Source organism: Seriola dumerili, unplaced genomic scaffold, assembly GCF_002260705.1.
Source record: "Seriola dumerili isolate Sdu_G_001 unplaced genomic scaffold, Sdu_1.0 BDQW01001087.1, whole genome shotgun sequence".
Lineage (NCBI taxonomy): Eukaryota > Metazoa > Chordata > Actinopteri > Carangiformes > Carangidae > Seriola > Seriola dumerili.
The window spans coordinates 307,164-323,532 of record NW_019175342.1 but is presented as its reverse complement, the minus strand read 5'-3'; the positions used below and the strand labels follow the sequence as shown (position 1 = coordinate 323,532).

At 43.0% G+C, this 16,369-nt stretch overlaps 1 protein-coding gene across 1 annotated transcript; it reads left to right on the top strand.

Moving 5' to 3' along the window:
- The first annotated feature begins 3,454 nt into the window (after positions 1–3,454).
- Positions 3,455–4,593, top strand: LOC111237700 (DAN domain family member 5-like). The gene is made up of 2 exons (XM_022766897.1): positions 3,455–3,934; positions 4,294–4,593. The coding sequence occupies exons 1-2, from the start codon at positions 3,455–3,457 to the stop codon at positions 4,591–4,593; spliced, it is 780 nt and encodes a 259-aa protein (XP_022622618.1).
- The last annotated feature ends 11,776 nt before the right edge of the window (positions 4,594–16,369 follow it).

Sequence of the window (16,369 nt, the reverse complement as noted above, 5' to 3'; positions counted from 1 at the left end):
TTGTTTGCTAGAGCTGCTAAATATCTGTTTTTATTTATACTTACAATTAATCACATGACCACTAGTATGTAATTTGAAATTATCCTCACAAGGTGGTGGAGACCAAAAACAGAGCTAAAAGGAAGAGTGAATTGATGACCTACATTCTTAAGGTGGCCAGAGGCAGACTGCAAATGAATGTTGATGACTGCTGAATATGCAAATAGGAAATGGGTATGGTGGGTAGTTTGTCAATGTTGTGTTGACAGGTTATATCTGCTATACTTAACAAGTGGCCAAAACATCAGTTAATACAGGTTCAGAGAGGGAGAAAGAGCCTGGGAATTTAAAGGGGAAACTCTAGTCAACAGTGATTTTTAAAATGATAAGAAGTTTAAGGTTTTGTTTACAGGACAGTCTTTCTTGGTTCCAGTTTCTCAGCTTTTTAAGCAACTACATGAATTTTTATCTACGCATGCTGGTTAAGGGTAGGTAAGGGATTTTATTACAAGGATGAAAACGCATCTGTGGTTTTAAATGCCTCACAGAGTAAAATAAGTTTTTCATATCAATACTTTCAATCACAAACAGACTGTTTTGGTGCTTTTTGTAATTTTTCTTGCTCATTTTACCTTCATCAAATCCCCCAACAGCCTGTGTGTGTGTGTGTGTGTGTGTGTGTGTGTGTGTGTGTGTGTGTGTGTGTGTGTGTGTGTGTGTGTGTGTTCTGGGATAGTTAGTGGATTGCTGCAAGTGTGTGGCAGGCGATGGACCTTAGTAGTAAATACTATTAATGAACAGCTATTTAATTGCTTGGTGCAAGTTTTACAGTAAGTTGTTCCATGATGTTTAGACTTATGATCCGAACTGCTTTACTTTGCTTTATCCATGTGAGAAAATTACAATTCAAAAGGGTTAATGGCTGCTGATACATTTCGAGACAGGTTACATTACAAAGGACTGATTACAGTGTATGTCAGTGTGTGTGTGTGTGTCTTTAGTGGGGTTTAGTTAGTGACGTTTAATGTGTGCTCACTGCTGAAGAGGCAGGTTCTCCCGTCACATGCTGTGTCAGAGTTACCCGATGACCCTTCTCAGTGGCATCATCTATATTAGTAAAAGTGCTTTCATGGTGGGTAATTCATACTGACACACTGAATTCCTCCTACTCCCAACACAACATGTGTTTTGTATATTTACCATTGTTTATGAATGAATGACTGTAAAAGTAGCATTAATTCATACATTCTTCTATATTTATTACACACTTAGTTACACAAGTGTGAGATTTATGTTTTATCGTATACTGTTATCAAACAGTACAAGAGAAAAGAGCAGCACACAGCAGTTTCCCTGAGGTTTTTTATGGGAACCCACACAGTGGATGAGACAGTCCCACACAGGGTTAAAAGGCAGGATTATCTCCTTTGGGACAGAGCCGCAGGTTCAGCCTCGCTTTAGGTCCTTTTGAAAGTTCTATCTTCAGGAGTCACTTCTTTCAGAGGATCCTCCCATAACCAGGACACAATAATTACCTGAACAATTATTCATATACTAACCTACATACTTTTATTTGGTTTTATTGACATTATTCCTTTTGGCCACATCAGCTCTACAAGCAGGAAGTCAATAAAGAAAGTATTTGGTCTGTTTTCAGTTTATCACAGAAGACATGACTGACTAAACCGTTCCTAAACTGAGTTTCTCCTCTCTGTAAATATGATTCATCATAATTTTCAGTGCCTCGACAACTGCCACATTAAACTCAGTTTAACCCCGGTGAGAGGCTGCAGCAGTGCCATTAGTTCATCCAAATCTGTCACTGAGGCTTTGCAATGAATTATTTAAAAAAAATCTTTTGTTGAGAGACAGTAAATCAATCCTGTACACTAAGTGTGGCAATGCAACAATATAAACAGTTTTTAAATCCACAGTTTATCGCTCATTGAGAACAGGCCCATTTCCAGTAAGTGAGAGAGCAGGGGTGTGAGCAGAGGTTACAATGCTTTGGAAACTGTGCCCTCTTGTGGAAAAAGTTTGTTCTGCAGTTGCAGAAAGTGATTTTTCCCACAGTAAGACTGATACTGAACACAACCTCACACGTTCTACATGACCTAGTATTGTGACTGCTCAGGGAAGTTGGTAGACCTCACCAACCAGTGTGTGAATGTCCCAGGTTAGTGTAGGTGAGGAAGTCTTCAAATTAAAACACCATGTGTTATTTAACCTTTCCTTTCTTGCATCTATCTGAACCATGACGTTTAGTGGGTGGAAGGGAAACAGACCTGGAAAAGGGGCAATAGGTTAAAGTGCCTCTTAATACCCATGTCTCTATGAGAAAGTCAAACACCCTGTCCAATAAAACACTGTAAGCAGGTCAGGCCATCAACAGCCAGTGTGTGATCAGGTCACGGGTGACAGAGCGCACTGAAGTCTAATGGTGTAATGATGGGACGTCAAGGGAGAGGCTGGGAAGCTGCTCATGGGAATAAATGGGCAGGAGACAGCTTGTTTACACAGAGAACATAAACTCATTATTGCTTTATAGCCAAAGGGTTACAAGAACACCTACTTAAAAAGAAGGGCTTTATTGTTGACTACATTTTTAACTACAGCAGTGTGCAGCAACTGTTTCCAAAGCATACTGTGTTTTATTGCTGTCTTTTAGTCCGATCTGCAAGTTCAGTATATTTAGGGTTTATCTTCAGTAATGTATGTTTTTTTTTTTACACGAATTCCATGATGGTGCTGAAAACTAATATCAAATTATCTGCAATTCCCAGTATGCAAAATAATAACAATATACTGTAATTAATAATATTTGCTTGTTGATTGTGGTTTTAAAGAAACGTGACATGTCAGGCAACACTATCCACCACAGCCATGAAAATAACAAATTAAGTAACATCTTTTGGACGAATGGATTTCACACTTCCTCTATGTCCAGATATTTAAAATCTATGCCAAGTAGGACCGAAGCTGCTCTGGCAGCTCGTGGTTGTTTTTCCTATAGTTTTCCACCTAACTCAAGATTAAGCTTCTAAATCTAGTGGGATTTTCACTATCTAAACAACTGAAAACTCAGCTGTGTCCATGGAATCAACCTTCAGATTACATTATTCTGAAACTCAGACATCAGAGAGACACCTTCAGATGTTATTTTTTATGACCGTGTTTTTAACGCTCACCTTGAAACTAAAATCCTCTCAGTCTGGCAACCATCCACGACCTGGAGTTTTAAGCTTGGTGTGATGTCCGGTCTGGTGTGGGAATTGCGACACCTTCTTTGCGTTGAAAAACAGGTGAGAACCCGGCAGCTACCTATATAAAAGACTCCCTCCATCACACTGACAAAGCACTGACAGCAAGGTTGCCACTTGTAACCTTGGACCAAACCACCAGACAACTGTTGCTGTAACTTTAGTTTCTATTTCTCTAAATCAACTTTGAGAAGCATCTTTTTTTGTGTCAAACTATGGCTTTCCTTGTCAGCCTTGTCTTTTTGTCATGTTGGACAACTGTAGCTTTTACATTTCCTCACAACACTTTTGTCAACACTTTGAAAGGGTCAAGGGTGGAATTTGAATCCTCTGGCAGTGGACCAGATGAACCTTTTCGAGGAATAGTCAAGGTTGTGCAGCTGGACCCTCACACCCTGGCCCAGTCAGGGTTCTTCAAAAGGGGACTGACCCCGAGAAGAGCCCCCTCCCTCAGCTCCAGATCGTCCTTCCCTGCCTTCTTGTCTCAGGGGCGTCCAGGTCTGGCCCCAGCCTCCAAGACCTCTGTGAGTCCGCTACACCACCTGCACCCTAAAAGCTCTACTGAAATTGAACTAAAGAAGAGTCAAGGCCTGCAGATGTGGCAGAGAGCCATAGATAAAAGAGAAAAGACCATGTCCCTGCCAGTCAGCCTGAAGGACACTAAACAGACCTGCACTGCAGTATCTTTCACTCAGGTAAGAGGCAAAGATTTTTATATAATGTGTTATGCCAGAACTTTATTTGCTTTCTCTGCCAAATAGACTTCTGTGCACACATAGAAATAAAATCCATGGACAAGTGCATTAAGATGACTGATTCTTTACACAGTCAAATAGAAATTAACAATGTTTGGAGCTGTTGATTTTTCAGTAGCAATTAGAGAAGTGTCTGTTCACTCATAAAGCTGATTATGGCTCTGGAGGTGGATTAGCTGTGATGGTGTGGACTTACATAAACACAGTATTGATTTTGAAACCCTAAGAGGGAATTTAATACTGACAATATTGTCGTGATGTTCAGCCTAATATTGTCCTTCTCTTTCATCTCCTCGCAGCGTGTGACAGCAGACGGATGTGACACAGTGACAGTGCACAACAAGCTGTGTTTCGGTCAGTGCAGCTCCCTGTTTGTCCCATCTGAAGGGGAGTTTGCTGGGTTGGGTACCGGGACAGGGCCCCTTCGTCGCCGGGCCCCCTGCTCACGCTGCGCCCCATCCAAAGCTCACACTGTCACTGTGCCCCTGCGCTGTGGAGCCGAGGTCCGGGAGAGGCGAGTGATGATGGTGGAGGAGTGCAAGTGTGAGACGGGCAGTGAGGAGAGGAGTGTCGAGGCTGCAGCTTCCATGCAGCTGTAACTGTTTTACAGCTGTTGTAACAAAAACATATCATGTTCGTTTTGTGAATACTGTGATAATTCAGTTACAGCTGAAATAGAGGAATGGAGGCAAGTAAAGTTTTTCATTTGGACTGACGCCTTTATTCTCTGTCAAATCACACTTTAGTTGTAATCGATGTTTGCATGTGTAACTGTTTGTGTATTTCTATTTGTGCATGAGTCTGAATATGTGATTCAGAGTAAAATATTCTGGTGGCTTATTCCACTACCGATTGTTGACAAAATGACCTGTGCTCTGGTCATGCAGTTTTCTGTTGCAACAGATGAAGCCGTCCACACTGGACTTGTGTAAATGTTCAAAACCATGTTTAGATTCATCTAAACTGAAATATTGTGATCTGTAATATTGTCATTAAAATGTCCTATTTGTCCACATTCCTTTTGCCTGGCATTGCTAATTAGTTTTCTGCCAACCCTGTTAGATTTACAAGTGCAATTTACTTTGCATGCAAAGCTCAAGTAAAAACATGAAGAGCATTTGTTGTTTTTTCCACCCACTCTCGTATTCAAGTGTTCAAGTGTCAGCTCCTATATTTTATTAAAAAGCTGTGTTCCCGCCGACTTTTAGCACATACCACTTACATCTGAAAGCACCAAACTAGAGAGCAAACGAGCTATTGAGCACGGGTACTTAGCAGTAAGCAAACATAATTGTTTCAGCATGCACCCCTGAATTATGTATAGGAACCACCTATTCTCATGCCCAATCTCTTTTCAGAGTAGTTGTGGGAATTTGAACATCATTCACTACAGATGCACTTGAGCGAGTGGGCATGTGTGATTATGTGTGCATGTGCTTTTTTTTCAGTTAGGGCCCATAAAACCTATTATTCATTTATATCCTGGCACCTGGGCCTGGTAAAGTGAACTCATCCCACACATCCTTACATACATTCCCAGAGGAGCATAAAGAAGGGGGCTCTTTACGTTGCCTTGGCATGCTGTCAAAATGACTGCTTAGATGGCCATTTGCATTCACGTGGGCTTTTGGAAAAGTGAAAGCGTTCATTGCGCTACGGGGGTGCATTGAGTCCCTTGGATTCCATTAGCATGTGATTAACAACTTGGGTTGATGGCTATATTTTCCAAGATTGATGGGACAAATATTTGCCCAGGTCTTAACTATGAGGAATTATGGGCCACTTTTAATTAGGCACTTGCTTTTTCTAAATATGCAGACGGTGGAGAGGGTGGGAAGCTCATACAACCGCGCTAGCAGTGATCAAATTCTGCTTGTTCAACTCTCATTCCTCATAGAAGGTTGTCTGTAAAATGCCAGACTCTGAGTAATTAATAACTAAACTGGCACCTTGTTTAGTCATCCATTTCTGTCATTTTATAATGGTGCACTTGCTGTCTATAATAATACCCACCGCACTGATGTGTGGTGATGATGGTGGAGAAAGGAGAGTCATGATCTCACTATCTCACTATCTATTCTTTCCAAACTCTGCACCACTCTTCTTCATCCATCTTTTGTCTTTTTTTTCTTTTTTTTTTAAAAAGAGAGATAAAAAAGAAAATGGGCATAGTGGAAGGAGGGGGAGGGATGGGAGGAGGAGGAGGAGGGGGCAGTTGTTGATTGAACAAACAAGGTGCACAAGAGAGTGCACCACTTAGCAAGACAGATGTCAGCCCCCTTTGCATTGTGGGATCCGGCGGAGCACTCCTGCGTCATTAAGGATGGCCTGGTTCCCATGGCGAGGGGAAAGGAAGGAGCGAAAGGAGGAGGGCCTGCTGCCAAGTTCAGCGCCTCGGGGATCAGATCAGCGTCACGGGGTGCTAAGTGGCCTAGTTAGCGCTTTAAAACGCACAATGAGCTGCCTGCTCTTTCTCTGTGTGTGTAGGCCTTTTAACTGTCAGACGTGGAAATGGTTGGGAGGTGTGCGTGATGGAGGGGGGACTCAAACGATGTCAGTTTAATCAAGGTGTATCAAGGGGAAACTGAATTATACATGGAGAATTTGAGGCCTATTTTTCATTTTGCTTTGAAAAATGTTTTTCTAGACCAGTAGATACAGTTAATTAACCATGTGAGTTGCTTATGTGGTTCTATGTGCCTCATGGTAATTGGATAGAAAACAAATATTCCCCAGGTTGGACCATTTCGATGCGTCTTACCTCTGCCTTCTCTGTTCTTCTGTGTCTCTCGCTCGCTGTGGCTTGGTAGAGCAAACAGTGCTTGCTAGCTGAATGGTGCTGGATGGAGAACGTCCACAGTATTGTCCTTGGGGCCCTGCAAGAGTTAACCATCATGGTAGACTGGACCAGACTGGACAGCAGATCAGGCTCCTAGATCTGGCATCAGCAAGTGAGAGAGAACAGGGGTCCATCATGTACTCTGTGGAAATAAATCAGCGTGGTGACAGGGTGTGCCAGGAGGAATATTCTGAAATAACGTGATGACCTGTTAAGTCATAGACCAGACAGAGTTTTCTCACCTAAATCCCACCAGTACAGATTTGCTGCTGTAGGTGTCAGGCTCTAGGTGTGAGGGTATCTGGACCACAGCTAACATTTACCTCCCCACTGATACAGTGGTACACGCTCACTCTGTGGTGTTAGTCTGGACCAGCTGGTCAGAGCTGGCTCTGTTGGAGATGGTGCCCCGGGCTAAGCCTGCCAGCCTACTGCCACTATGCCCGGCTGCCAGCCTGTCTGCTGGGTGCTGAGAAGGACAGAGAAAGGTGTAGCCTGCGGATCTGAACAACATCAAAGTTTGTCGCTGGATAGGATCCTACTGTGGTTTTAGTATCTGGTACTGGACCTCTGCTGTTGTTTCTGCTGCTGCTGCTAAATGTACCACAAGTTTAGAATAAAATAGGTAAATGTGTGTTTCTATGTATATATCAGCTCCCAGCTGCGTGTATGTCTGGATCATACTGTTCATATACTGTATTTTTTCAATCGATATTTGGAGGTTGTATAATGTATTGAAAAACAACCTGAGGCAAAATTTTGACACCTTATTTTTACCCTTGTGTGAGTTGGATATTTGTTGATTTACATAACACACCATAACAAAGACGTAACAAACAGATGTAGTTACTGTAGATCCACTTGCCCCAGGTCATCCCCCTCTGACAGTGCATGCTGTTCAGGTGAGGAGTTTTTTTCTTCATAACACAGTGAAATTAATAACCACAGGTTGGGCCTCACCTCACAGTTTGATTTGACAAGACATGAGTCGATTAGGTTTTTATGCTTCTGCAAAATCCCTAAGTGGTAACATCGCTGTCAATTATCAGTTATTGGTGTTAGAAATTGCTTTGTTTAAAAAAAAAAAACGCACAGAAACAGAAAATAATTTTGTTAATGTTTTAGAACGCTGTCAGTGAGCCAAACCAAACCAAAAAGCTCACTCAATGCATATAACGTAAGCATCAACTGGTGCCAACTGAGGTATTACCTGACGCATCCACAGGAAGGACTTGTAAATTTGTATTATTGTCATCTCTTTTCTCTCAGTCTTGTAGCCGTCAAAGACAGATTCCTGACCCCGTGACCATTTGGCTGCAGAGTACAAACGTATATATGGTGAGGATTTGTGTGCGTGTGTATTTGTTTTGCACTCACTGTAGCCTCAGTGTGGCAGCATTAGTGTGTTTGAGCGTTGAGCTGTCAAAAAACCCTCTGCTGGAGTGTGATGATGATAGCAATGTCGCTGTGGCAGGTGCGGTCCTGCATGCCATGCAGGTGATGTCTCTCATGCTCACTTAGCTAATGACTCCAATTAAAGTAATTAAGAGCTGGCACGCTGAAACCTGCTCACCCTCCCTCTGCCAACCCATCCATTCGCCTTCCTCTTCACCAGCACACATCACCGCACACCTCGCACCACTACATGCCATCATCTGCTGCACTACTTCTCCTCTCCTGCATTCCCTTCATCTGTCTCTCGTGGGCACCTCACCATCCTCTTTATGCCATCCTGTGCCTCTGCTCCTGCTCAGGCCTTTAAAAGAAACATGAAGTCTAAAATCAGCTTAAACGCTCCACTCCAGAAACACTTAAGAGACCCTCAGTCCAACTTATTGTCACAGAGACAGCTACGGAAGGGGAGAGCGGAGGCCGGGTCCTGCAGGAGAAAGACGGGAGTTAGAGAGGGAGAGGGGATGCAAGCCAGGTCCTAACGAGGGAAGAGATAATTGTTTTGTTTTGTTAGGGGCCCTTCTTCAGCGTGGAGGGAGTTGAAATGACATGCCACACATGTTTTTTTGGATGAAGTGGGCAAGGGGAGGGGTGACTTGATGCAAGAGCGGTGAAAGTGTGGAGGAGGGGGTTGCAGCACAGAAAAGGCGGTCATATACATAGAACAGAAAAGGGCTCCAAAAAGCTGCAGCCACAAACGCAATATTGGAATCTGCTAAGTGGTTTCTGTGCTGACAGATTCACAAGCTCTCAGGAAACTTTGATTACGATCATGCACATTGTTGCCTTCCACTCGCAGGACTTCTAGAAGATTTCAATGTCAAAATACGCATTAATCACAGAGTAGCTCAATATCACAGCCCACAAATTCCAACAGTGGGAAAGACCACACTGGGCCAAGCTGGAGACACAGCTTTGGCCACCGGGCCTGGTCAGATTTATCAAAATTCATGAAACGGCAAACATATGAATCTCTGGTGTCTTGGTGTTCTTTCAACACTTGGAATCCCAGACTGACAGACGATGTGCCTGGATTTATAGCTGGCGTTGCAGAACAAACACTTTTCCAGAATCTCATATTTTCTGTGAGAAAAAAACTTTGAACCCTGAGTTCACCTCCCCTTGTTCACCTCATACGTCCATCCCCTCTGGCTCGTTTCCCTTTTATTTGTCTGTTATATTCGACCAGATGCTAAAAGTAAGGAATGTGGTTGAGGTATATTAAATATGTGTAAAACTAACTCTACTACTTTTTGCTGGATAAGCTGTCCCCACCCCCACCGACATAGTGACACAGTAAGATGAAACACTGGTGACATTCAAGACAGATTTTCATGGTGAGTTGAAAGCAGATTTCTACCATCATCAAAATTACAGCTGAGCACACTTTGATAATCTGGCGACTAACAGCGTCAAGCAAATTATCCTGGTGGACTGTGTCTTTGAGCCAGGCCGGCGAATCACCTCCAGAAGCCTGTCACCACTTCCATGAAGATAAATGGTATCATTACACAGCCTCCATCATGCATTAGCTGATCTGGAATCCACTTTCTGCTCAAAAGTGGAAATGGCTATGGATTGCACTCAGTCATCAGAAAACCCTGACACGAATGTGCGACAAAACATTGCTAAGTCATTTTGTTATGCCGCTCACCAGGATGCTGCAGTGGACAATTCATGACAAAACAGTTTGTTAATTTCCTCTTCTTGAATTATGATCGTGACACACTCATTTCTGTCCTGTCTGTTAATAGGATCAATACCAACACAGATGCAATTTATCTAACTCATTCTGCCAGTGTCATGGATATCTGTCCACAAACAGTCATCCTCACAGTGGGTAGAGGAAGAAGAGTAGCATGCCAGTGTGTGTGTGTGTGTGTGTGTGTGTGTGTGTGTGTGTGTGTGAGAGAGAGAAAGAGAGAGAAAGGGGAAGAGTGATTGAGAGAGAGACAGACATGCACATAGGAGGTGGGGGCAAAAGGGGGGAAGCAGTGCGCCAGTGTTCAAGAGAGATAGGCCAAGTGAGAAAGCGAGGGAGTGTGTGTATGTTTGAGTTTGTGTGGAGGGGTACAGAGGAGGGGTGCAGGTGGCATAGAGCTGGCGCAGGCCTGGCCCACTGTCCCCTGGCAGTGCCAGGCTCCATCTGTCATCAGCAGGAACATCTGCAGCCCAAGGTGCCCTTGTCACCCAGCGTTAGAGTAACGAGTTTGGCGTTTCCATTAGTCCAGGGCCCTCGCCTGCCCGGCCGGTGCTAGCCAAAACCATGGCATTTTGGGTGTGAGCTTGTGTGTTTGCCTGTGAGTGAGTGTGTGTCTAGATATGAAACAGGGAGAGGGAGAATGAGGGAGTGAGCTCGGGGTAACTGGATTTGTTTGTCGGTTTGTGCGCTTGAGCATGTATGCGTGTGTGTTTGTAGGAGAAGTGAGCGCCAAGCCAAAACAACATGGCAGTGCAGAGCGTTGACCCAGCTGGGCTGAGCCGGCATGTCGAGTCATGTCCCCTCCTGATGTGAGCGTGCCCAGTGCGCTCACACCGCTGCCAGCCCCAATCTCTGGTCCCCTCTCCTCCTCACTCTCTCTCACTCTTTCTCCCTCTCTCATCTTCCTGTCTTCCATCTGTCCGCCTCCCTCTTATCTGCCCTCTCTCCCTTACCTCTCCGTGCCCCTTGTAGTTCCCTCCCCCTGTACTCCCTCAGTCTATACTAACATTCTGCCTCAGAGCACTACTCACATTTTTATCTTCCTTGTCCCTAAAAAACAGATGGTACTTCTTTCCCGGCTCCCTCTTTTCATCCCTCTCTCTGAGCTCTCCCCCTCCCTCCCTCTTGTCCTGTGTTTCTTTCCATCCAGCCGGCGTATCACTGATCCTAACTGGCAGTCCACCTGTTTATTCTCCCCCCTCTCTCTAATTTAAAACCCTGAATCATTTTTTTCTGTCTCTCAAGGGCAATAACATGGTTTTATTATTACTTATTGCAGTTATTACTTTTACATGACATTTTGTTAAGACTAAACATGGTTTACACAGTTATCAACTCCACTTTCAGCAAGATGGCTGCTGTTTGTGTTTGCACCACATGGTGGCTCTAACGAGCAGCAATCTGTCTTAACATTAATGAACCGAGCTTTGGCTGCAATTGTGTCAATTACCCACAGAATACTAATCACACAAACATGAGCACATCAGAATGAGATAAGATTGATTATTCTTTTTCATTTTCTGTATTACAAGTAGGCGTGCATCATAAATCAGTTTTGAAGGCATCTATGAAGCCAGTGTTTATAGCCTAAAGGTCTGAGGGAAATTAGACACCACTTAATAAAAGCCCCACATTCAGGCCTGGAGCTAGTTGGACTTTTTGAGAGTCTCTGACATGTGAACTTCATACACTCACACAAACACACACTCGAATGCATAAACGCTCTTCATGCAACATTTAAAAAGTCTCAATTAAAGCTGCAGCTTTGTTCTTTGATACCACAAGTCCAATCACTTCCTGTGAGACAGAGCAGAGGGGTTTAAGTTATAAAGATTTATTTTGTCTTTTTTTTTTATACTTGGCCTATCCTAAAAAGGTTTTTCATCCCCCTATCAACACTTAAAAAGTGAGTGGAGATAGAGTGAGTGAGGCAGCAAAGGAGAGCCATAGTGAGATAAAGAAAAGGGAAGCGACAACTGCTAATCAATAAGATTTCTCCAACCTCGTTTTTTTTTTTTTTTTTTTTTCTTTCTCTCCCCCCCTGAGGCCTGCGGCATTCAAGACGAGCCAAGACGAGCTTGGCATTGTCGAGCATGCCTTAAAAAGAAACACCTGCGAGGTGGAAGACTTAAAAAACCAGCAGAAAAAAAAAATCCTGCTTTTCGCAGCTCTTAAAAATGTTGGCAAATGTTCCATGGGTTTTCTGGGAACAAAACAGTAAAAAGAAAGAGCTCCCATGCAAGTGAAGACAAAAGGGGATGGTTTTCCATAGAGATGGAGGTGTCATTACACTTGAGACGGTTGCCAGATTTGGACTTATCTTACCCCTCCCTCCCCACCCCCACACCCGTCCTTGTATCTATACAATCTTAGTTTATTATCAGTGCTTGAGCAGTGTGGAAAACAAATAATGAATGGTAATATTTAGCTGTTGACAAAATATGTATGTGGCTTTAGAGGGAGTTGGGAACGGGGGAATGTGCAGAGAGACAAAGATGGAGAAAACCGGAGAGGGATGGGAGAGGAGAGGAGAGAGAGGAAACTGGAAAGGGGGGTAACTAAAACAGATGGCACTCTTGGCATCCACCTCTCTCTTAAATCTGTTTCTGCTGTTTTTCTCATGTGCACGAGGCTTTAACCCTGTGGTAACCTGTGTCCCAGCCTGACCCCGGACCTAACTGCTGTATGTTACAAGCCTGTGGTGTGTGTTTGCGTGGACATGTTCATCTCTAGTACGTCTCTGTCTACACACTCACTTAATCGGCACCCTATGGAAGTGAGCATCAGCAGTCTCAGTGTTGAGAGGCCACACTTCCAGTTGTACTGCATCTATCTCATACTTTACCTGAGAGAGAACTTCTCATATTTGGAGTCACCTGCCTCTTATCTGGAAGCCTTAAATTAATTTGGCTTCACCAGAGAGACGAGATGCTCATGTTCTTTCCCTCAAATTTTCACAATTATCTGAATTCTCTTTATTTCTTCACGTTTGCCCACACACAGAATCATTGTTCAGTCTACTTACTACTTACTACTAGTGTACTAGTATTTGCATTTTCTATTTGCATTTCTACATTTGTAATTAGTTTGCAGATTAAGTTTTTATAGTCAAAACCCATTAGTTTATCAAATACAATGTGTTTCTAATAGGTTCATCTGATTAATAGGATATTAATTCAAATTAGCTCTGTCTGTGCCATCCAAAACATTGTAAACTATCCAATAATAATCCAGTTAGATATATAACACTAACAGGAGCCATTTCTCTGCATACTTGTTATTTTGATACTTTAAGTACAATTTACTGCGTAGTGGAAGGCCAAAAAAGGCCAGATAAAAGCGAAGGGTGTTTGCACATGCGCATTGAGGATATTCTGGGATCTTTTAAGGAGTGACAAGCAATCGCCGAAGTGTTGACTCAGTTTTTACCGTTCTGAGATCAGTGATGATATTGCGCGCACTATACACATGCGCAGACGTGTGTGAAAAATGAACATGCGCATTGTGGAGAGGCAGCAGTGGCAAGTAAACAAGCGATATATACTGATTAACAAAATCTGTGCAATATCTGCTGTAAATTTAAGAAGTTTGAGACAATATTGTTACAGGAGTAGTGCGGCTCCTTTCAGGATTAGCTCAGTACGTAGGTTGTGTGCGTAGCGGGCGAGAGAGAGAGAGAGAGAGCGGTGACGTTGGCGAACGGAACCGAGAGTTTAGCTAGTTAGTTAGCAGTTAGCAGTATCGTTCTGAACATACATTACGATTTACGTGCATTTTAGGCCGTTTGTGCCACAACTACAGCTACAACTACTCAAGACTGAAGTTCCCGCGTCTCCCCAGTGTTTCACAACTACAGTGCAGACAATGAGCCAAGAGGGTTAAAAACACTGAGACTGGAAAATGCATGATTCTGCACCGGAGTTTGTCATTGTCAGTTAATGGTAAATATATTTTGGATAGAAGTGATTTTTAGATATTTTGCCTCTATACTGCACATTTGATATGTTTGTCAGTTCAAAGGAACAATCCCATTACTTGTTCATTCAGGAAGGTGACAGGTGAAGATGTCCAGGCAGAGAGCAGCAAGATGCAGCAGACAGAGCTTCAGCAGAGGAAAAACAAGCAACACAAAATCATGACATCTTTGCTCCTGTCATGAAAAGGTATGTTTTAGTCTGGCGTTGGTGGTGTAAACAAATTAATTGCATAGTTCTACTCCACTACATTTCAAGGATACTTTTTTACTCTACTACATTTATTTTCGCTACAGCTCTTATAATTTTTAATATTTAAATTTTACATACAAAGCATGCAATGATCACTTTATAAAATATGATGCAATATAGATTCATATACTCTCAACCTCACAGGTAATTTTCTTTTGATACAAGTACATGTGTTTTTATACTGTGGTCTAGCTACTTTTACTGAAGTAGATGATTTGAATACTTCTTCCACTACTGGAATTAATAGTCCTCCTGATATGACGCACATTTTTGACTGTACTTATTCAGGGAATTTGTTCCAAGCACCATATTGTAAGTGCTCTTCCATCAGTCCATTCACAGCTGCTACAGATCAGATAATCTTTTATTTTCTCAGCCGTGAGTCCAGCGATCTGCCTGCAAGCACAGGAAATATTTTTGCTGCTGTAAGCAGAAATTTTCAAAACATATTTGAGGTAAAATAATTTTTAGGCCAAACATGAAAAGCAACAATAAAACACTGCAGCTCGTGAGTGATAGGAGAAGTATTCCAGTGTGGTTCCAACACCTGGGATGTCTGCTGTGTATTTAGGCCACATCCGTCTCTCAGTGAGTAGAAACATTCATGTGCTGACTCCCATACATGGTCCCATAGACAGACTGCAGATTTCAGTGAATGCACATCACTTATATGTGGGGTGCCTCGATGGTGTGAGCTCATTTGCATAATCTCCCATTTAAAGAGGGATGTGCTGGAAGCTGGTGGGGGGTTGATGGTAAGGGCTGGGGTGGGGAGGTGGGAGGGTGTACAAAGTGCCCATTGTGCAGTCCCAGGATAGGGAAAATGCCCTGTAGGGCCGTGTGTGTGTGTGTGTGTGTGTGTGTGTGTGTGTGTGTGTGTGTGTGTGCGCACATGTGAGAGAACGTGTGTGTATTTGTGAATGTTTATCTATGTGTGTCTGTGTGTGGGAGCCACACCTGTCAGGAGAGCCTGAGGGAAGCAATGAGACCACTATAATGAGTGTGTACATGCCTTTATTTGTGTATGTGTGTGTTTGTGTGTGTGTGAAGCAGATATAGTCGAAGGGATTTCATTAAGACAGACAAGAGCATTAAAATCTGTGAGCCATATCAATCTTTTATGTCCTAATTGTTTCCCTTTATTAACTTGGCTTGTTATCATGCCATTTTTTTCTTTCTATCTCACTGTCAAACACACACACACATGCACACACACATGCACACACGGTCACACATACTCCCACTCACTTTCTCCCACACTCAGCAGTAACCACACTTAGCAGTAGCAGCATGATTTGATTACTTCTCTTCCTCATGCCAAATCATAATCTACCCAAGACGCAGCAGGCCGATAGGATCAGACTGGAGAAATAATGGTAAAATCTGATTTTTTTTTTTTTTTTTTTTTTTTTTTGAGAGGGGGGGGGGGCTTTCGAGGAAAAGAGCCCAGAAGTGCTGAAATAGCTGGTGGCTGTGTCTCTAATGGTAAAACGTAATGCTCAGCAATCTGCTTAATATCCCCGCCGCACTCATTAGATTAGTGAACATTAAGGAGATTGGAAGATTTGCACTCTATTGTTTTACTATGGCAACACAGGGGCACAGAGGCTATACTGCTAATGGTGAGGAGTAAGAGGTACAGAGAGGCTTGAGATAGATGAGGAGGTTACAGAAAGTTAAAGCAGGTGTCATCTCAGGTGTGGAGGCTGTGTGAGGACTGAAGGTGCAGATGTATGAATCCAAAAATTCAGAAGCACGTTCTCAAATGGAGTAGAGATACGATTAAGAATTCAAAACCCGTTCACCTACCGTTGAAACATTTCTGAACCTCCACAACATCACAAAGATCATTGCACAATTATATTCTTTCTTCATCAGTATGGGAAACAGTAGCAGCCTGAAGTTGTCCCCCTATTAGTGACTAATTCCTTGGCTGGTTTGGCTCAGGGCAAGACAGAAAGCAGTGTGTGACCACCACCAGTAAAAGCAGCGCCGTGCTGGGATTCAGGAACGTTATCGGAGCTCAAAGTCCTAATTCCACACTGGGAATTCTGCCATCAGTAACATAATAAGTCCACTTTGGCTGTGAGGGAGAGAGAGAAAGGTTTTTTTTTTTTTTGCTCTGGAGTCTTGGCTCCTTCGGCGGTAAAGTTCCT